General features: G+C 40.3%; 1 protein-coding gene across 2 annotated transcripts in view; it reads left to right on the plus strand.

Annotated features, from left to right (window-relative positions):
* Nucleotides 1–472: 472 nt before the first annotated feature.
* The window catches only part of grin2ab (glutamate receptor, ionotropic, N-methyl D-aspartate 2A, b), a 100,913-nt gene continuing 78,164 nt past the window's right edge, over nt 473–23,221 (plus strand). The window contains exons 1-3 of one of the 2 annotated variants that reach the window (XM_068737422.1): nt 473–672; nt 1,643–2,136; nt 3,000–3,206. In XM_068737422.1, coding sequence (XP_068593523.1) covers nt 2,119–2,136; nt 3,000–3,206 — 225 coding nt within the window. In that variant the 5' untranslated portion in view covers nt 473–672; nt 1,643–2,118. Of the gene's footprint in view, nt 673–1,629; nt 2,137–2,999; nt 3,207–23,221 lie in introns of those variants that run through there. The other variant, XM_068737423.1, reaches the window with a different exon arrangement.

Here is a 23,221-nt window from a genome sequence, read left to right on the forward strand (position 1 = left end):
CTTTTATGTCCACGTTACGCAATTGTCTGTTTCTTTTTTTCCAAGCCTTGGAGGCTCGGGCTCTGACGGAGGAGGATAGAGGACCTCAACAGGTGGAGATTTTTATTCTAGGGATAGAGGAGGAGGAGGAGGTGGAGGAGGAAGAGGAGGGAAGCGAAGTGTTCCTTAACAATAAGCCCTCCGGTCTGCTTATACGCTGCGCTGTGTTTGGCCTCAAAGTGTAACTCAGCTTATTACAGTGAGCCCTGGTAGATCCCCGGCCTGCTTACATGACCCCATGCACCATCTGTCTGCAATGGGACTTGAACACTCAGAGGGAGATGCAGAAGAGAGGCATGGAGGGAGATGGGGAGGGGGCGGGGGGGTTGTCAGCGCTCCCCGAGGACCCCCCTGTGCTGCAGTTTTGATCTGCTAATTATGTTTAATTGAGGCTGTGTAATTCAGCGTTGGCTCTATTTTCCCTTATCTTACCCGTAGCCTTTTACAAACCCTGGCGCTGATGAGGGGACATGACACTTCATCAGCAATAAACGTTTTCGGTGCAGTAATTGTGAAGGAAGCGGTATTTTAAATTCGGGGACGGGGACCACTAGATTGAGTTAGAACACCAGCGGATATTGAAATGTTTTATCTGTGCGCAGTGGATGCTCCGAGGAGCGGAGGCGCTACGAGGTGACTTGCTTGACGCCGAGACAGTCGTCACAGCACTACACACACACACACACACACACACACACACACACACACACACACACACACACACACACACACACACCACACACACACTCGCACTCGCGCGCGCACACACACACATACACACAGGCGGAGAAAGAGACGCTGCACAAACGCGCGCACGCGGTTTCTTTTGGCTATTGGCGGCACCAGGTAAGGCCATAAACGACGACTGGCGTGCGCCTTACCTTTCTTGCGACTTCATTTTTGGGAGAAGGGAGGACAGGAAAAGCGACGCGCAGAGAGAGAAAAACCTTGAGAGAGACAGACAATGAAGAGACACATCAGTTTTAACGAACAGTGAAGTTGGAGTCGCTTTTTTTTTTTTTGGAGGGCTAGACATGGCGAAATGTCCCTAGCGCGCGCCCTCTTAACTCGCCACATATCTTTTTGATATTTTATAATGGGAAGATGAAGTCACCCAAGTCGCCCCCCCCCTCCCCCTCTCTCTCCCCATCACCACACCATCATTCTCTCATTCAGGCCCGTTGCCCATATGTTTAATTAACTAGGCTGATGTGTAAGTACCTTCAGCCAGCGAGGCGTGGGCGGGCGGGCTGCGGGGTAAAGAGACTGCCGGAGAATATTTCCTTATTTCACTCCGCCCGGGCGCTCGGTGGGCTGCCGGAGCGTCACCTCTGTCGTGCGGCGTAGAACGCTACAAAAATAACTCGACCCGTTTGAACTTGTTCCGAATTGTTTAGGGTGTTGTTGGCTTTGGAGTGCGGTACTCGTTCGGAGAGCGCGTGAGGGAGACGCAGGGTGAGAAAAGAGGGAGAGAGAGACATTGTGCGAGTGCGGATATATTATATTAATATATATATGTAAATATATATATATATATAAATATATATATATAGATGTGTGTGTGTGCGTTTTGATGTTATTTGTGACGGAATCCCCCCTTCAGTCTTCAAGAAATCCGCGAGCGGCGCGAGGAGGAGGAGGACAGGAGAGGAGGAGGAGGAGGCGCGCGGACCTGTCCACGAGCCCTCACTGCGGAACGCGCGGGGCTGCCGCTGGAGATTCCAAACCAACGGTTAATTTGGATTCTAGAGTCTGACTGATCCCCACACGTCAAAGGCTTCTGTTCTTCTCCCCTCTCCCAGCCCGTCTCCGCCGTTGAATGGACGGTGTTTGACACCTTAACCGAGAGGAATACTACCCATCTACCGGGGGTGAGGTGCTTTTGGAGGGGGAGGTCTTCACGGGCAGACAGGTGGATTTATCCGTGTGGCAGTGTGTTTTTTTGGGGGGGCACTGGATGGAGGAGAAATTGATGGATTAATTTGACGGAGGAGAGTCGTATGTGATTCCCACTCCTGCCGAGGGCACCCGAATGGAGTAACAGGCTGCAATGTCATCTCCACCTGGCCGCCTGGAGAGATGTGTCACGGGAATGGGGTGAGTTCGCTTAATTAGTATGTTTTTGGGGGTTAGGTTTAGAACTAACTCTCTCCCCTCTCGAGGGGGGGCGACGCGGATATTGAGTGGCAATTGTCGGCGTTTCAGTGGGTTTATATATCTGCCGCACACTCACTCTCCTCTCAAAGTGGAGCAGAGGCTGGCTTGTGTTCCTCTCACCGCGCTTTCGTTTGTCCGAGTCCCCGACACACAACCTGCTGCATGCCCTACATAGACGAGCCCGGCACCGGAGAGAGGCGCGTGAGGGGAATATTCGCCAAGGAGCCACAGGCTGTTTTTAACGCTCTCTCTCACCCCCTCTCTCTCTCTCTGACACACGCGCACGCACGCGCTCACACACACACACACACACACACACACACACACACACACGCACGCACGCACGCACACACACGCGCGCGCACAGAGAGAGAGAGAGAGAGAGAGAGAGAGAGAGAGAGAGAGAGAGAGAGAGCATTTTGTCTTTCTCACCGTACACAAACCTACCTTTGAATTGAACTTGTTTTCGTCACGCAAGCTTTCCATCCAATAAGCCCGTGTCTCAGCATCCCCAAAAAAGAGGCTCACACACGCGCGTGCACATGCACATGCACACGCGCTCATAAACGCACAAGCACACACTTGGTCTGAGCTAGTTTTTGATCCAAACTCTTAAAATGTTTATGAGTCTCGAGGAATATTATGGTATTGGGTAATAATATGAATCACTCTTATATATATAGGCACCACCAGCCCGTGGGCGCGCGTCATTTTGTAAATCAAGAATCAAAATTCAACAAGTCTGCGCTTTTGAGGGACGCAATGCAACAAGCAATAGCGTGTTCTGTTTGCTTGTTTTTCAGATCAAGTTTGAACACTTTTCCTCTGGTTTCACTGACGCTGTGAGAAGGAACCAAAATGCCAGTAAACGGACAGGTCACGGTGGCTGCCTGCACAGGCCCTCACACCCCGGCAGTAAAACTCAACATTCATCGCACGGACTCCGAAGAAGAAGGCGCAAAACCTCCGCGACCGCAAACCTGCAGCAGCGACGCTTTGTGACACCGAAGGTAAGCACCGCGGCCGGGTAACGGCGATCGAGGGGGAGAGGAACACAAGGAGAGAAACACGCTCCGACAGGGCCGCCGTGCGACGCTAAGCGGCGCTGTTGCATCACATTATCCCCGGCTACTGATGAGAGGCCGTGTAATGAATTCATATCTCAAATTACAGTTTTCAGGCTTTGAATGCAGTCACGTTGTAGAAACACATTTTCTTCCGTTTTCCTCCCGCTTCCCGTGCCAAGTCTGACACACGAAGTGTCTTTTCCTTTCTCAGGGACATGGAAGCCATCACGCACACGCACACACACGCACACACACACACGCACACACACAGATGTTACACGGGGGTAACTATAAGAGTCTGACATATCTTAGTATAGGGCTCTGACATGACAGAATATAAGGCCATAATTCCCATAAATCTCCATCAGACTAATCATTGCCGGTTGGCAAAGGAAGGACTCTCAATTTTTATGCTAAATAGTGTGTGTGCGTGTGTGTAAATGTATCATGATCATTGAGGGCAAATTATCATTCACGCCATGCTAGACTCATTGTGCTGCCGTGGAGGGCCGGGGAGAGAGGCTGTGGATGTGCTCAGCAGTAGCCTATTTTCTTGAATAGTGGGATGACACAAAAGGAGATCAACTCTGTAGGGCATAAACGCAGTAGAGTCGGAGCAGTGAATGTCGCGAGCTGTTGCTGTCTTCATTGCTGTCATATAAATAAAAACCTTGTGCAAAGCTGCAATGAATTCTGGGTGTGATGTCATAACAATATTTTATAGTACAGGCCTACTTTTCTATTCACTTTCTTTCTGTTGTCCTCCCTCCAGAGAGTGTTTCCTGCTCAGTTGAGCATAGTATTTTCATCTCTTCGCAGTCTGCTATTAACCAACTACTGAAACAAAGCCAAACAGGAGAAGCATGAAAATGACAAATTTCGCAGTGATGCGATGCATACCATATTCTGAGTCCCATTTTTGGCTCCAGCATTACATAGTGTTGAAATCATGTCGAGATGCATCTCAGTGAGCCGTTCACTGAACCGTCCCCACTGTTGGCAAAACAGGTACTGTAGTTCAGGACTCATTGTCTTGAAGCAGCTCGTCAGTGTAGTCAGAAATGGAACAGTGTTGTTCTGTTGCTCCGCAGTTAAAGCTATCTAGTCCCTCACATTAAATGTGCTGTTCTCAACATGTTATTGTACTGTCTTTAACAAGATGGCCCTCTTGAGAGTATTTTCGAGCTGGTGATATTCACATAGACGTTAAGTTATTGTACCCTGCTAGATGCAATGTTCTCGTAAAAATCTTCTTTTTTTTTTTTTTCTAAAAAAAAAATAAATAAATCAGAGGGGCTTCTTGCAGATAAAAGGCTGCAATAGGTGAGCAATCAGACTGCTCTGTGTCATCCTGTTCTCAGTGTTTGAGTCTTTAATTGTGTGCAGGACATTTTTAGAGCTAGAGTCCAAAATTAGCCCAAAATCTACATATGCCTGCAAGTGGGGAAAGGTTCAGAGAGCATTTATGCAGAAATCTTTCTTTTCATGGAAGCTACATAGAGTTCTTACCTCTGTTGAACCGTTAGTTGTACTGAAGTAGTCCAAATGCAATTATTATAGTGCCTTTATTGTGACACAGTCTCAAAGAATAGCTTATCAACAATATAGCTTTGTTTGACTGTAACACATATCGACTGAGAATATTGCTCTGGTATCTTCCACACTCTTTTGTTGTTCTAGATATGTTGTTTTTCATAGCTCAGTTAAAACTAGAGTAAATATTAGAATAAAACCAACTGCAAATCCTCATATTCTCTCCCTTTTTTCTCCCCCTTTTTCCATAAACATAGAGGATTTTAGGTAGGAGTACACACACAAGATTGCAACCTAGAGCTTATAAAGAATAATTATAAAGAAGATGGTTAAAAAAAGAAAAAAGCCAAAGAACCTGTGGGTGGAGTATGCCCCTTGCTGCCCTGCATTGTAGCCGTATTTGTCCTGAAGGATGTATTGACACATCCAGAGATAAGAGCTGCAACAAGTAATCTCTTTATCTGCCAAGTATTTCTGGTCGGATCTCACTATCCGCAGACGTTGACAAACTGGTGATGTGGTTCTGCCTAGAACATTAACAGCCAAACCGTGTGCAACGACCAAGCCTCCGGCGTGGCCTTTAGCTTCAGCTGTCATCTGCTGAGTGAGTGCTTTCTTTAAAGTCAATTAAACCGGACACGGTGGCTGTACTGCGCTGCGCCCGATTGTCTTGTCCCCAAAACATCACCACCACTACCAAAATTTGGTTACATTTGACATTTAGTCAAACAGATTTGACCCATTTTCTTGTCCACCGCCCTGCCCTCACAGTTTCTGTCATGTGCACGTACAGTCACAGGTGAAATTGCGCTCACATGAGGCTTTAGAGGACGATAATGAGCGTTTCCTTTTCCCTGCTCCTTACACATAACAGTGAAAAGGGCGGAGTGACGTATGATAATGAGTCATTCGACCCCCGCTGATCTTCTGTATATTGATGTGTGATAGTGCAGTTTCAGACACAAGTTAATAACCCAAAAGCCTCTTAAGAACGTGCTCTGTTTAATCATTTAATCAAAACACAGTTGGTGGTCTCATTTAATGAGTTAGTGAGCCATAGTGGTATTAAGTAGGGTTTGACTAATACAGGTTTTTGAACGGATATTTTTAGAATTAAGTAGGGCAGTTGTTGTTTTGCGATGATGCTCTATTTCTGTAAATTTGACCATTTCATGCTCCAAACCACAAGTATTCAGTATTTTACATCATTTGAATATAGACGATTCTTTGGTTTCAAGGTTATGATCGATAAGTAGTTGTTTTTGAATCATCTGTGAACCCCCCCACCTTGAAGATGCTTATTAAAAAATCACAACTATGCTCAAACACAACAAACCCCAAAAACTGGACCTGCACCACGTTTACCCTTTGACAGAGCGATGGACACTAACACCGCCTGGGTTAGCAGGTTGACTTTCAAAGGGCTTATGTCTAAATGTTTACAGCCGCTACACACCTGAATCTGTGTCTCTTTAATGTCTTTATAAGTGTTCCCTTCAGTTTTAGATTCCAGATAAGACTTATCCGGTTCCAGACGAACTTTACTGATAAGATTTAAGTAATCGCATTGGAATAGATCTGAACATTGGGGGGGGGGTTTCAAACCAGAGAAATAATAATTGTCGTTTCTCAGGCTATAGGATTTTGGAAATCAAATCCTACTTTTGATCAATCTTAAAACTCGTATCTGTGTTTTTCATGACTCAAAGGCAGATAGTTTTGAAGCTGAAAATCAGGATAATCTTGATCCTACTTGAGAGGTGGTTTTAAGGGTGGATTTAGAAGCATGACAAGCATAATAGAGCTGTAACCAAGAAATTGCCACAAATACGTCTCGAGTATGAATTAAAAGCAGCATTTCATGTTTCCATTTTAAACAACTAATCTGTCAAAACAGTCTCATATCCCAAATGCCTCCGTTGCAGGCGGATGGACCAGCTGGATGGTCGATGAAAATGGCTTTTTGAACTTTTATTCTTTATACGAGTGTTTGAATTAATGTTGTTATAAGGTTAGCATTGCAAATTCTTTTTTTTTTTGTTGCAGAACAGCAGTATTGTTTTTGGATCATGTTGGCTATTCAGTGACACTTGAATGTTGCCTTTAAGATGTTTTTCAGTGTGCAGAAGACTCAAATAGAAACAGCCTTTTCTACCATTTTCTCTTTGTTCACACAGAATGTATTTGCTATTATTGATGACGTTATTTGTTTAACAGATGGGGAGATAAAGGTTAGCAGGATGTTAAGTAATCTGTGGCCTTTATTGAGCTATTGGCAGTGAGTCAGACCTTCAACAAAGTCTATAGGTCTTTGGCTCAGCTCGCCTCGCAGTGACTTATGGCGGTGATTTGGGAAAGATCCAACAGAAATGTCTGTGAATAGGTCACAAATGTTGTAACATTACTGCCTAGTCATTTCCTCTACTGGCTCAAGAACCAAATGTGTTGTCAGGCTTACACCATCTCAAACAGTGACGTTCTCCTTACTTATAACAACTAAAATCGATTGGTTAATGTTAGCGATCGGGGGATAAAGTATTCTTATACATTCGTTTGCCATTTGACAGCAGCATAACAAGCTGTAAACTTTATTAGTATTGCTTTACGGGGTGACCGTGGAAAAGTGGAGAACAGGGCCGCCTTTCAATCAGAGGGTCGGCGGTTCGATCCCCTGCTCCTGCTCCACTAGTCTCATGTCAATGTGTCCTTGAGCAAGACACTTAACCCCAAAATGTCTCCCGTAGCTGCGTCTACGGTGTGAAGATAGATACTGAATTGTAAGTCGCTTTGGATAAAAGCGTCTGCTAAATGACCGTAATGTAATTTAGAGATGTGTCCACACAGTTGCTACTGAACAAATGTACGTCCAATATTGACTCTCGTTTTGGTCTCCACCAAATTTTGAGTGAAACATATGACCATTTGGCTGTTTTTTGGCTGGTGTTTATCAGCTAGTCTCCAAAATGCCACCTGCTGCTGTGCAGGTAGCACACATTGGGTTTAACGAAGCCTCTTCACTGAAGACAGCTGCCTTGTGAAGCTGGAAATGAGGTTGATGAGAGTGCTGAGACTCAACCAAAACACTAAATCTGTTGTTCAGAAAACCAAAACTATGACAGACGCTGAAGCACTCCATAGAGCGGAGAGGAACGGCAGAGTCGGGTGATAACTCTGTGCTTTGATCACTGCCAGCAACACTTTTAATATTACATACATATACAGTATAGTGATTTGATCCTTTGCTAATGTCACAATCTTGATTAGTGATGCTTTAAAAGGTCTATGTTCCTTTTAAAAAACGTAAATAATAACATCATTATTGGCAGTCAGTGGTCATTGTTAAAAAAGATGCACACAGATGTGCTCTCCTTTGATGTCAGTATTCATCTTTCAGTGGGAAGCTTAAGGCTTTCAAGATGGTGGATGTTTCATTTTGGATTGTAACCCCCCCACTGGGTCTATTTGAATAGTGTGCTTTTGAATGAGCTTGATTAGTATCAAACACAACATGTGGCTTTCAAAGTGAGAACATTCCCGGCCTCCTAGGAGGCTTAGTTGTTACCTTAAATGATGGCTTTTACACTTTGTCTGTCTGAGGGGGTTTTTCCAAGCTCCAAAAGAGGCTTAGGAGTTTTCTCGATGCGGCCAGTCTGGCCCTGTCATTTTGGCCAACTTAACACCCAAAACCCAAATTCCAATTTTATGCTTTTTTTTTTTACGGATACCAGATTTGGGCTCAAACTGATATAAAACTGTTCTAGTTAAGACGTTCTTTAGCATTTCAAATCCAATTTGATTCAGTTTTCCACGGCTACGAGGAACAGATCAGTCGCATAAATGTATCAGTGCTATTTTACCACTTTATCTGTCTCCAACGGGGATCATCGTGAGGGGTCTCTGATTTAAGGAAAGATGGTTTCCACTCAATTTGATGTTTTACATATGTTAAGGCACAGTGAGCTCAACGTGTTACTAAGATGATTAATCCATTTTTACAATGAATCAGACATGATTATGCCAGAGGAGATAACACGTGTAGGGTAGGACTTTCTTCAAACAACGGTACTATGGAGCCGCACAATAATGTACTGTGTAGCACCATCGTTCCGTTCCTACAAGAGGCTGTAAAAAGAATAGTTGTTGTAATTCTCTTGATAAGCCAGCAGCTACATTTCACAAAAGAAAGTCTGGCAATGTGTGCTCAGCGCTAACTGTGCCAATGATGTTAAGTCCATAAGGAATTTCATCATTCTGCCTCAGAACAAGTTAAATGGCTTTATTATTTTCCTCATATTATGTTTCTTGTGAAAACAGAAGTTCCTCAAATACACAAAGAATTGAATTCCGAGTGTTAATAAACAGCGATTAAAACGCTTGCAAACTGAATCAAGAGTTACAGGCCAAAAACAGTTGTTTTGTTTGTCGTCACGTGCTCAACATTGGCTAATAGACGGTTCAGTGAAGGAACTTTAGTTGAAATAGAACCCCGGCTCTGTGTGTGTGTTTTCAAATACAGTTTGTTATGAAACATTGATTTTAATTTGACACCATAAAACCCTGTATTTGCTGCAGTCAAACAAAAGTGATTTTGACTTTTCATTTTTTTTTTTTTTAAAGAAAGAAAAACTTTGTTCTGGCTGCTGCATGCGCCATTAGACGCTTCCTCTGGCTGAGCCGGCTGACTTCCTGCTGGCTCCTCGTGAATGGGATCAAGAACATTCTATGATATGGCTCTGATAGTCTTCTATAATGACTTTAATGACAAATAGTTATTATAGGATGTTTGTAATGCGAAGAAAAAAAAAATGCATTCCCCATTTAACTGCTGCTTGTTTCCTAATGAATGTATATTCTTTTAAGGCCAGTGTGTGCATCTTGTTAAGTGTCATGTTCAATTCTCTGATCATGCAAATGGTGAAATTAATGCAAATTAAGTATGTAGAGCGGGCAGACTTGTCAACAAACATTCCTCCAGATGTGCTCGGGCCAATCCAATAGCACTCCGACTACGAGTTCTATCTACGCAAGATGTCCAGATACAAATGTCAGCACCAGGAGTGATGTCAACCCTTTTGGTAAATGGCTAATAAGCCAGCTACACACCTAGCCTACCTAACTATGTTAAAGTGTGCCCTTTCTTTGCTGGCCCGTTCAGCCAAGTGTTAAGAGAACACACGTGTTCATGCTAGTAGACACTGAGGTGAGCAAGCTAAGGTGTGCTGCCGTACATCTGTGGCTCTTTTAAGTCAGTGTCATAGCCTGTTGTCAGGCTGTCGCTCGCAATCACTGTCATGCCACTGATGCTACCGGTTAATGCAAATGTGTTTTGAAAGGGTAAATGCAAATGTGTTCCCCACCTACATAGATACATATCCAATGGCGAACCTACAGGCAGATAAACGTGGACATGTTCATGAGAAAGTTGTAAAATATAGGTTCCCCATTTTGGGAAGAGTTATTTGAGACGGAGACACCCATGCTTTTATGTCTTCTCACTTAGACTGGTGTAATTCAGGGTTTTTGCCTCAGTCAAAGGTCCCTCTCTCGTCTCCAATTTGTACAAACACAGCACCTAGGAGACTTCCTAGAGCACTGACTCTGCTTTTATTGATTCTGCTGTTGATTTTGTGTGTGTGTGTGTGTGTGTGTGTGTGTGTGTGTGTGTGTGTGTGTGTGTGTGTGTTATTTATCCTTTTGTGAAGCAGTGTCCAGTGTGATTTGAAAAGTGCAATACAAAAATATTAATTTATATATTAAAGCATACCCTGCATTATTGTCTATTTAACTCTAAATGGGACCATCATTTACAAGATGCACATCATGCTGTATTGAAGAAGACTTTAAAATATGATTGAGACCATAAACTCATGTTCACAACGTTTACTGAGGTAATAAATCAAGTGAGAAGTAGAGTCATTTTCTCATAGACTTCTATACAATCAGTTATTTTTGCGACCATAGGAGTCGCCCCCTGGTGGCCGTTAGAAAGAAAGCAAGTTTAAGGCACTTCAGCATTGGCTTCCCTTTTCAGAACCAGAGGTTGCTGCCTGAGCTTGAGCACAGGCCTTGATTTAAGTAGCACAGTGGTGCTTGAGTAGATTTCTATACTCATACCCCTTGACACCAATTTTTCGAGGATGTGCTGCTTACCTTGGAGAAACAAACTGATTTGATAAATATGTTAACAAAAAAACAGAAACCTGCAATATGTTTAGTTTGTTTTCCTGATGTAAAACACAATATCTGCATACCAATAAATGCTCATAAAGTATAGCACGAAAATCCATTATTGTGAAGTATGATAAACGGGAAACAACTACATTACACTATGCAATCAATTCTGTGCTTTATATATTAAAAACAAATTAACAGCAAAGCAGCTGAGGCATATCATGCCATAAATGTATCATCAAATCAAATGATGTGGTTATCTGCCTGGAAATCCTTAACATGTGGTAATTCAGACCGGATCTCGACATCAATAGGACCTCGTTCACTCTATGATTTAGTGTGTCAGCGTCTAGTCACTTTACATTCTTTTTTTTCCAACATGATCTTGTTCAGAGCTCTGCCAGGCAGCAAGATGCAGAGGCCAAAACCATTCCCAAAGCATTCGCAAATCATCCAAAAATATATTACTGCAGGTATAATGCTCCATTCCACACGGGCGACAGGTGCCGTCTCTGCCAGACGGGGCATCTGGTGATTTGGGTACATTTGAAGCCTCTGTCTCCTCGTGCCAAGTGCAGTTTTTAACGGCAATAAGCAGCACATAAAAAAACAAAACACATATGTTAACCAGACACTGGTGCCCAGAGATGTATGATCAAAGAAAAACATGGTAGAGGCTTTTGAAAAGTTGCCATCAAACGTCTGCTTTTACATTGAATCTGTAAAATAGCTGGCTTCACCTGTGTGTTAACGTAATGTTTTGGGTGGTTTTGCATTGAAAGATAGTCGGTTTCTTTTACACAAAATGTCCCTTTTATTCAAACATGACAGGACCATTGTGGGAAAAGCCACAATGTTTGTGTCACTTAGAAATAGTGATTGAGTGTTCTCATGTCTCTCACAGGCTTCATCAGCGATGGATTTTAAAACATGTTTTGCTGTTTAAGTCTTAATTAATGAGCATTGTGAGCACAGGGGACGCTCGCCCCCACTCCTCAGTAGTAAATATCCTAATATGTTTTCACATCAGTTTCACTATGTGTTAGATAGAGAATTCTGCTGCGAGGGAGAAAGGTCTGATAATAATTCTGACTGCGAGCCTTTTTTTTTTTTTTTTTTTACATTTTACAAGGGCCTCCTTTTAATTGTAACACCGATTAAGCATATACTAATTATACTCTCATGCCATTAGAAGCCTTTGTGTTTTAAAACTTTTCAACCTGTTTCATTGTGATAAACACCACAGACATTTCAGTTTGAATCATGTGAATACCACTTATATATATATATATATATATATATATATATATATATACATATATAATTATATTTTCAAACAGAGGGTCATTTGATTCAAATTGCATTTGAAATCAACTTGACAGCATTTACGCCTTTCAAGAAATTGATCTTAAAAGCTTTCAGAAAATGAACAGTAGCAAGACTGGCATAATCATAATAAATAAAAAAATGTGACTGTGCCAATATAAAGCTGACTTTCAGTGAGTGTTTGAACTTAAACAATAACAAACTCATTGCTGTGTGTCACAATGATATCAGAGTTTCTGTTGACCAAAGACTAACGTGTGGGGGAGTAATTGGCACAAATGGTCCCCATCTGTATGTGAACATTTTCGTTATGCAGTAAAATTTTATGATTAATAGCAAAGTATTTAGCGGACCCCAGACCCCACTTTGAGAATCACTGCTCTAGATAAAATACATTTGTCCACTGTCTACTGAGATGTTGCCGTATTGTGGGCAGCAATGAGCAGAATATTGCTATATTCGATTTTTACATGACGGTGTTTAAGTAGTTGTCTATTTAATTCACAAGATTATTCTATCCGTAAGCACGTTTTTGTTACTGTATTACAATAAACTGTATCAATACCATGATATCAAATTATATGTATACATAGCAAATCATTTTATTTATTAGCAAAGAAGAGGCAAACATATTTTTTATAGACTGACCTGACATTTAAAAAAAAATCTCCTCCAGTTTAAAATTGTGTCATTCACAATATTTAGTAGTTTACTCAGTACATTTTTTTTTTGTTCATAGGAGAAGATAACCAAGTGAGAGAAACTAAGAGCATGACGTGTATTTAACCTTCTGCTGCTGTGGGTTTTGTTAATTGGTCCAATTTAGTACGATTGCTGTCGTGACTTTTACAGAAAAGAGATTCTGGCGCTTTTTCAAACACAAGACCGACATGTAAAACTGGCAGCGCCTTGACGAGATAATGTGCATATCTGAGTGGCTTGAGCAGAAAAACATGAAAGGGAATAGAACATGCTACGTGGGCAATGCTTCTTCATAAAAAATAATACATTTTGGAATACAATTATGTATACAAGCCAAGTTGGTCCCACATCTTCCACATATCGGATAAGAACAGGACCAGCTCAAATGTCCGTCACTTCTTCACACTGTTTGTCATTCTACATGTATCTGGCTCCAAAAAATATCATATCAGTACTTTTATTTCCTCAATTTATTACAGCAATATGTAGTCTTTAGAAGACATTTGATGGATTAATAAATGTCTTCACTGTCATCAATAATAGATTGTTGGAGAGAGCGGTGCACTTGTCATGCATTAAAATGAGTACAAACTCAGTTTTTTGGTTAAAAATTAAAAGATTAAAAGGAGAATTTATTCCATCATTACATGCGGTCGTCTAACAAGGCTTACCAATGATTGTCTACAACCGTCATGTGTCATTTTAATGTTTCAGGTCTTTTCAATAATTGAGAGCTAGAAAAATCACATCGTATATTTATAAGGATGGCCCAGTCTGAGCTCATCCCACTGTGATGTGTTCTTGTATCCCTGGTGTTTGTCCTGTTTTTGGGTCAGCTACACTTAAAACATACAGTTTTACATTAATACAAGTCTGTCACTTTACCAAACAAATCCTCCTGACTTGTGCAAATCACTCTCTGACTTGCTATCTGGTTGATTATGTGCATGTACCTAACAACGCAAGCTCTTTAACTGGGACCTTTGTTAGGTTAAATCATTATTATACATTCAAACATTCACACCTCCTTCACATCCTAAATAGAGTTAAGTGCAATTATAATGTAAAATCTAACGGCGCTTATCAAACCACCTCACAATATGGCTTCTCTCCATCTTTCCAAGGTCAGATCTGTCCTGCCAGAATGAGTATACACGTCCTCACCTTGGCACGGCTTCATAATAACTTTATTTTCATGCCCTTTCTTCCCATTTCTTGGCCCAACCTCACCTTTTGCCTTTTTAGTTTCCTCCGCAGGGGTTGTGTCTTTCTCTTGCTTCACATCCTGCTGCATAGAAACATAAATAATACCCTCAAAGTCAGCACAGACACACACACACACAGCGAAAGATATTCAGACAAACACAGTTACAAAAAACACACAGTGCAGTCCCCTGATGAATGAGGGAGTGTGTCCTTTCTGTTTGGCATTGTCCTTGTTTATTCATATTTATTACCAATGAAATATGAATGACAGAACTCTGGTGGACATTTCTTCCCCTGGTTCCACACGTACCACAAGCATGAAAAAAAAAACTAAAAAATGATTTGGCCATAAGTGTGTCCTCTGGCCACACATTTCTCCCCCATTGCTGAAATTTTGATGTGGAAAAAAAGGCTGTTGGGCTGTTAAAAGACAATGTGTAGCAGGAAGGCTTTTTTTTTTATTGAGGACAAGCTGGGGGCACGTTGAACTTACATCAACGTTAAACAAATAAAAATGATATATTTCAAACAAGACCTTTCCTTCATCTTCCGCTGTCGAATAAAGACAACACACCTTTGTGTTTTACAATTCGCTCTCTGGGTGGGTGGATAATGAGGCACACTGCGCGTCGCTAAATGAAAAGCAATCTCTGGCAAATATAAACCCTCGCTGCTCCCAGGTCAGAAAAAGCATATTTAAGTATATGATGTGAAAGTGCACCTGTATTAAAAATGTTCACCGAAATTGCTTTGAAATGAAAACAATTTCTTATTTGGTTTTGTTGTAGTTGTAGTAGAGGTAAAAGGGCACAAGTGTTGCGTTTGCTGAATAATTATGGACCATGTTGTGTTTGTTTCTCCGTTTGCTTAAATTTCCATATCTAAGTGTACTATTGTTGTGCCTTCAAATTAAACATAACAAGTGTACCTTATTCCTTCTGATGTTCCAAAATATGTTTGCTAAAGTGCAGGGAGTCATTTGATTCAATGTCAAATGGTTCTGGTGTTTGGTTTTGGTTTATTGACCATCTTTGTCTTACGTTCATGAAACGATGAAGTCCTGGACATATTTCCATTCAATGGTGCTTTACACAGTTCAGTAACCTTCTTTAAGGTGAGACACTACAGGCTGCTTCCACGACTCTTCTTTCAGACTAGTTGAAAGAAAACATTCAAAATACAAAATTTGTTGTTTACTTTACTACACTTTGTACATTTGTGTCTGTAGATTTTCCCTAAATTCACCCAAAGTTAGCATTAGAAAATGCCTCACTTATATTTAAGCATACAATTTCAGAACACTTGTAATTCAAAAACTGTCTTAAGTGTAAATAATCATAATTTCATGCTGATATCTATTGGTTATTTATTCATTTTTTACTGTAGTGGCTTTAAAAATGTATGGAATTTTTAATACATGCTTCTAGGTTAAATCTCCACTTCAGTAGCACTTACTGTACATACACCAAACCCTCCAGTTTCATTAATTTCTATATTCTCAAGGTTTTTACTGGGGGTTTGTTCATATATCATTCAAAGCCCAATTTAGAGAACGTTTTATTATACTGTCAACAGTATTTTTTGACTTATGTAATGATAGTAAGAGATATCTAAAATTCCCTCTTTTAACAAAATGGAACAATCATTTTGAACCCGGCTTTATTCAATGTTCAGATTTGTTTATGCAATTTAGCACATATTCAATAAGATGCCCAATTTATATATTTAAACATACTGTTAAACAAACAATTAATTCATGCAAGTAATCAAGAGGGAAGTTTCCGGGTGGTATCCATTAATTAACCTGTTTACCCTATTCACCTGGGGTGTCTCCCCTCAAGATGGCAACTGACATTTAATGTCTGACATTAAGAAAAGGAACAACAAAATTACTAACGAACAAACTATATATATCTATTATCTACCTACCTACCTACCTACCTACCTACCTACCTACCTACCTACCTCTATCTATCTATCTATCTATCTATCTATCTATCTATCTATCTATCTATCTATCTATCTATCTATCTATCTATCTATAATTATACTATTGACACCAACAGTTTTATGCCATAGGACAATATTCCAAACCATTGCATCCAAATGCTATCAGGGAATACTTTCAAGTCTTTGCATTCTTTCCTAAAATAATTGTAAAAGTAGCTGGGAGCGCTTCCATCTAAAATCCAATGTTTAATTAAATATGACGTGCTAGGTCCTTCACTGGAAGCCTGTGAAGCCGTAATAACTGACACCTGCCATAATGCCTACAGCTTTAAGCCTCTAACCAGATGGTTTGTGCTACTTGAAGGTTGTGTTTTATGATTTTTTGGTAAGGGATTAACAGCATAGTCGAAAAACAACACTGGATCAATAAATCCATCCGAAATAGGGCTGTCTGTCTGTTGCCGCAATGACTTGTTCTACATGTGTTAATACAAAAGATGAGCTGTGTGGGTGTGGAGGATTTGGAGCTGTTCAAAGAGGAACAAAAGTTAAAAAAAAAAATAGTAGTAAATAATGCAACACTATACTGTACTGTACTTTTGTTTGCCAAGTAACATAAAGCACTTATGTTTTAATGTGCATTTTCAGGCAACTCACCAAACGCTGGTCATTTTCCAGCGACAAACATGCTGATTTAAGAGCTATTTCTTTAAATTGACTTGTAACAAAGTTGTAGAGCTTCATCAATCACAGCCACTCTGTCACTAGTTTTCTGTCATCGTTTCTCACCGGTGTAGCTAGGTAGCCCGCTATGTAGGAAGATGACGTCCTCATTCCTAATCCCGCCTACAAAGCTCTCATTGGTCACTTGTGTCTCCAACTGGTGGAAATAGCCATCACTGGGCACGAATCATACCTTTTTGAGTCGCTCAACAACCTAGTTGTTAAGGTCAGTATGGTGGACCCAAACGCAGGACACCGACAAGAGGTAGGTGAAGTTGAAGAGGACTTATTGTGAGACCACAGAGAAGAGAAGTGGACTGGTAAGTGGCATTGACAGGCTGAAGTGGCAGGCAAGTAGGCAGGGAGGCAAATGATCTTGGGACACTGGGAAACAACAGTTAATCACAGGCCCCAAAAATAACACAGGGAATTGTACTCACAGAAAACACGGGAACTACTGAGACAATGATCTGGCAAAGAACTGGGAGGAAAGAAAGTCGGAGTTGATATTCTGCAGAGTTGATGAGTAGATTGCTGGCAGGTGTGTGCAGAGTAGGGAGCAAGGAGAGGTGACGAGCTGATTGCAGGCAGGTGTGCATGATGAGCAGCGCTGGGAGAAAGGACAGCCAGGGAAACCACGCCCACACAAAGACAAGGAGACACAGGCAGGGAGGTGCTGGAAACACAGGGGAGAGGGAAACACTAGGGGGGTATCTCAAGTCTCTTATTTGTCATTTCCATGCTCCTCACTCCTTTCTTGAACCAGAAGTTGTAATGCTCCGCCATCTTGGCGGCTGCCACAAAGCTCTTATTTCAGCTCTAAGTAGGGACAATACACAAGAGCAGCCATCCCGGAAGTCTTTCAACGACTGACACGCCCCCTCTTTGGATATCAGTTAATGATTGGACGTTGCGGCCGATCGGACTGATCGGATGTATCTCAATATCACTAAAGTTTCATACCAGAGTGAGGACGGATCACACTGTCAGGTTTTGTATTTGATTTGTTTTCTGATTCACCATCTGGTTAAAATATATGTTAATTGAAGGTCTGAACAACAAAAGGACCACAAACAACTTCCTTCATTTATTAGAAAGATTTTTCTTATAGCTTAATAGCTTTTATTTTAGATAGAATTAAAGTCAGAGAGAGCAGGAGGGACACACTTTTTACATTATCGTCATTTACATTCAGTCTGATCGTTCTTGAGCGTTGGGTTTAATAAGAGTTACATAATTTCAATTTCCCTCGAAACATCTAGCCTAATTAATTCTTTCCAGTGTTCAAAAGACACCATGATCATATTCTGGGTTATTAAATTATGATTTTACAAACAGAATAATGAAATAAATAATACAAACATATTCTGCCTGTAGAAATCGATCCTTTAGCCACTAAGCAGGATTCAGTACACAGTATAAATACATTATGCAGGTTGTTAAACGGGTAACAGGCTACAGAGAGAAAACACTGCTGCTCTGACCCTTATGATAACTGTGTGTCTTTATTAGTATTTAGTTCAGTGCACTTGAGCAGACACAAGCTACGTCAAGTCTCTACAGCTCTTAAAGCCGACTGACAGCTGATCCAGGTGCTATCAGAAAAAGACGTCGCTTTACGTGACGATTCAGAGGAAAGTACGTCTCATTTCTCCTAAAACATATTTCCTCATTTCCTCTCTCCTCACATGGTTTCCTTGCGTCTCTCCCTGTATCCCTGGAGGGACTAAGACGCAACTAAGGGAAACGTGGATGCAATTAAGAGACTTCGCTTAGGAAATAAGCAGGAGCACTGCCATTGCCGTTATAGTAGTATTGTTGAAAATGCAGTAATTGTAATTAACAGGCAAACTACGTATTTTCTTCCTATCTTGATGTTCTTCCCAAGCCCAATCCTCAATTCAACCAAGATAGATTTGGTTTTGTTGTCCAACATCCAGATACACATTCTTTTTACATCAGCTCCATGATGGTGTTATCATCTGCCTACGAGAACATAGAACTTGAGCAGGCCGATTTCATATAATTAATACTCTATAAAGCGAAAAAAGTAGGGAGCCCAGGACACTGCCTTGTGGTACTCCACAGGTAATGGGCAGATACTGGATACTGCTGGTCCCTCCCTGAGAGATAAGAAGCCACCCACCTTACAATTAGTATCATCATGTTCAGTGCCTTCAGCTTGGGAATAATATGTTGTTAAAGAAGCTTAGTGGAGATTTACACAAAAAAATTGTATTGGTCAAAATGTTATTTAGTTAAGTAGTAAGTAAGTAGTCTGGAATAAATACACTTAAAACCAATGTACATTTGAAACCACAGCAACATACTGCAGAACATTCCTCAAAACAGTTTTCTTATACATAACTACATCTGGAGTCTTTGGGAAATGTGTATACATTAAATATACAAATACTTACACTGAGATTATAGATTACTACGCTGAGGTTGATGTATAGATATATAGTTGCATTTCGTGAAAGAAATAATGGGAAGTATTTGCATGAAGTGAAAAATGTAGTAATCATTTGATACATATTGTCACAAGATAATTGTAACTAATGCTGATAATTCCAGCATGAGAGCGATAACTGCTCAGTGCTGTAGCAAGAATATGTGAGCCCAATATTTCAAGTGACTTCTTTAATATTGGTTAAAAGTGATTAAATTCCGAAAGACAGCTGGATAAATGTTAATCTGTCAGTATCAGAGACATTTATTTAAAGCAATTAAACATAGATGTAATGTAGTCTGTGTGTCCGTGTGTGTGTGTGTGTGTGTGTGTGTGTGTGTGTGTGTGTGTGTGTGTGTGTGTGTGTGTGTGTGTGTGCGCGCGCGCGCATTTCTTCAAAATTTACTTGACTGCTAGACATTCTCTCCAAAACCTTTTCTCCTCACACCTCACATTTCAAAAGACTTTGTTCCAAAGTTTATTTACATATCATGAACCCTAAACACACAAATAAGTGTAGTTAGTACAAATATTTACACTTCAACATTTTCTTCAATTGTCTTCCAAAGATTTTTAGCTTTGTCCCTCGGGAGTGCATCACAAATCATAAACATGTACATGTGGTTATCAAGATCCCATAATTCAATTTTTTTTAGTGAAGGAAAGTTCCTTTGAACCCTTTAATCTATCAAAAAGTCCTAAATGTCCCCTCGTCTGTGGTTGAATGTACATATTCTTACCTTGATGAATGGAGATGTGGTGTTTTACCTGTTTACCTACTCCAGACCACACCTGACATGCTTACCGCAGACAGCCACCACTATTGAATGCATTCATCCACCACTACTGAATGCATTCATCCACCACTACTGAATGCCCAAGACAGTACTGACTCAGTGCAGCCTAATGTAGTGTCATCTACATTCCTTTTACACTATTTATTTCCATAAATAAACAAGATGTAAGTAAACTTTGGTGAAATTATTCAAGACATTTGCTGCCAATCAAACAGGTTTGGGAAAACTTCTGCCAACTTTTTAAAAAAAGGAAAGAAAATACACAGAAAGCAAGCAAAATTGTTTTTTTTTTTCAAGGATTCCACACCTTTTAAAACATTTCCAATATGTGCTTGAAGACGTCACGCCACCATCTGCAATGTGTTTTAATTTTTTTTACCCAACTGAGACATAACTTAGCACAGACTGCCTGGTAATGTGACAAGCTTGGCTAGCTTCTCACAGTACTATTGCAGCCAAATAAAACTAAGAAACAATAAAGGTGGGTGGCCCACTCTTCTTTTAACTTTTGCACATTATGTATCTTTCTCAACAAACATGATAATGAATTGCTCTCCTCTAAAAAGAGACATTAAGAGAGTTGGGAAAGCGAACATTTATTCCTCAACTTCCCTTTCTTCCGGGCCTTTTCTTAATGCTCTCTAAATTCTGGCTCACATATTGATAATCAATGAATGTATCTGAAAAATAAAACAATGTCAGATTTTTTTAACGAATAATTCAAATAATCATTTAAAACATTACATCAACGGGAATAAAATAATTTCCCATTTGTATATTTCACACATAGTATATGTGTGAAATATATGCATTTGCATGAGAGTCAAACACGCATTACACTCTGGCTACTGGCTACTTAGGACAAGACTGCTAAACAATGTAACTTGACAACATTGGCAAAGTCAGCAAATACAATACCGACATGTGCATGTTATTTATCAAACAGGTGCACCGGCCTGGAAACGCAGTTTGCCTGTCATCTGAGACATAGCTTGCGTGCAATCAGTGAAGTGTGCCTCTCTTATTCATGCAAATGCATTTAGCATTTAAAGGAGGATTGCACACATAACATGGGGAGATTTGATAAAAATGGCTGACTGCACATTCTGGTACATTTATTAAGGCTCACCCACTATTCTAGGGTCGCTTTTACAAGGAAAAGTCCTTGCAATTGCCTTTGCAATACAGTAGCAGATTTGAAATTGTATATTAAAGGTGTGGTGGGAGAGATGAAAATTACTAATCCTGCATTCTGCAGAAATCACCATGACAGCAGAAACATGTGTAGGAGAGCTACAGTGAATTATTCAGAAATGAGAGTGGGAGCTTCTTAGAAAGAAAAGTATTTCAGTTATAAAGAAACACTATATTGCACCAAAGAGGGTGGAGGGTTGTGGTTTATTTACCCTGAACCTGAACTCGAACATCCTCTTAGCTAATGCATTGGGGTGATTGCACACTTCACATGTAGTTGAAACTGGCATGTATTTTTTAAAGACATTTTATATGTTATAACAAATTTCAGCTCTATGTCTACACCTCAACTACTGGGTCCATACAACCTAAATAAATAAGTTAGACTAAGCCAACCTTTGGGCAAGAAAACGCAAAATTCGATCCAACTGCTGAAAGTCTGAGAGACTAAATATCACTGCTATCTTCTGATCTTATATATTATATATTGTTTTAGCAAGGCCATACAGAAGCAAGAAGACAGTCTCTATTGAAGGCGATACCATCCATGTACGCTTTGATATCCAAAGTGGCAGTAACAGAAAAAAATACCTGTATTTTTGTTTTGTCCTCCCCGGCTACTTTGCCGAAAGCCGAAGCATTATTTTAGCATTATTTTAGCCAATAAACACATTTTCAGTAGCTAAGTCAGTAAAAAAATACATAAACATATTTGAAATACTGTTGGAACTGAAACTTCTTCACATTCTGTTGATGTGAGTTCATTTTTTAATCTTTTGAGCAAAGATTCTGGCCATATTACACATTGCACCTTTAATGACTTCTATTGCATTGGTTTTTAAAACTTAAGATCATTTTTTAGTAATAGCTGACAACTTATTTTCTCATCTTGAGTTTAATCAGGGAAATAAATGGTTTGGAAACTTAACATTTCATTTAATGTGAATTCAGCATCACTACATTTTTCTGGGCTTGATTTAGTTAATGGTTTATTACCCCATCGTATCCCCATTTCACCACCGAACGGCATCTTTGGAGATCTCGTTTGTATGCAGAATGCACCTAAAAGACAGTCCCAGTTACTGATGATTAGCTACTGCTTTATTAAATCAGACGCTAATTTCATGTAGATTGAGAGCGCAAATATGTACATAAATCTGGCCCAGACACTAAATTTGGAACTGGGTTTTATGGAGATTAACAAACCAAATTGAAAAAACAACAACATTTGATGATGGGAAAAATGCTTTCAGACCGCTATGAGTAGAAACTGTGGTAGAAAACGGGGTGGCAAGTCATCGTTTTAGATTGGCAGCTGTGCCAGAGCACACAAAAGAAATTATCATATGACATAATATATTATTCAGCATTGAGACTGTAGTGCGCTTACAACCAACTGTTATGTCATAATTCAATTAGCATAAGTTAAAGTTTGACTCTTTTTCTTGCTCCCGAAACTTGCAGTAAAGCAAATATAAATGAACTAGAGTACGGCGTACCATCATCCTTGTTGAGGCACCACAATGTGATCAGATGATGAAGGGCATCAAAAGATAAACATACGAAGACCTGATGTTTTTACAGACTAAATAGTTGGTATAAAATCACATTGTCACTTCAGCTGATCCCTCTCCAGAAGCTCATTTAATGCTGGCCGACCTTTGAGTTTTGCTGTTTCTGTATATAATGGCTCTACCAGCATCAAAAGATCTAATTGTGTAATTCAATGTTCAGCTTTCACATTGCATGGACCACTTGTCAATTTCAATACAGAGATCATTAGTGGGGGAAATAGCAGATCATTAAATAAAATAATGAGATAAAATGTATATGAAACAGCAGTATCAGATTAGCCACACATGGTCGTCACAAACGAAGGTACTTTTTGGGAACGCCTCGTGAAC

The sequence above is a fragment of the Cebidichthys violaceus genome, unplaced genomic scaffold (assembly GCF_023349555.1).
Source record: "Cebidichthys violaceus isolate CVI_PGR_0920_01 unplaced genomic scaffold, fCebVio1.0.p SCAF_79, whole genome shotgun sequence".
NCBI classification, from domain to species: Eukaryota; Metazoa; Chordata; class Actinopteri; order Perciformes; family Stichaeidae; genus Cebidichthys; species Cebidichthys violaceus.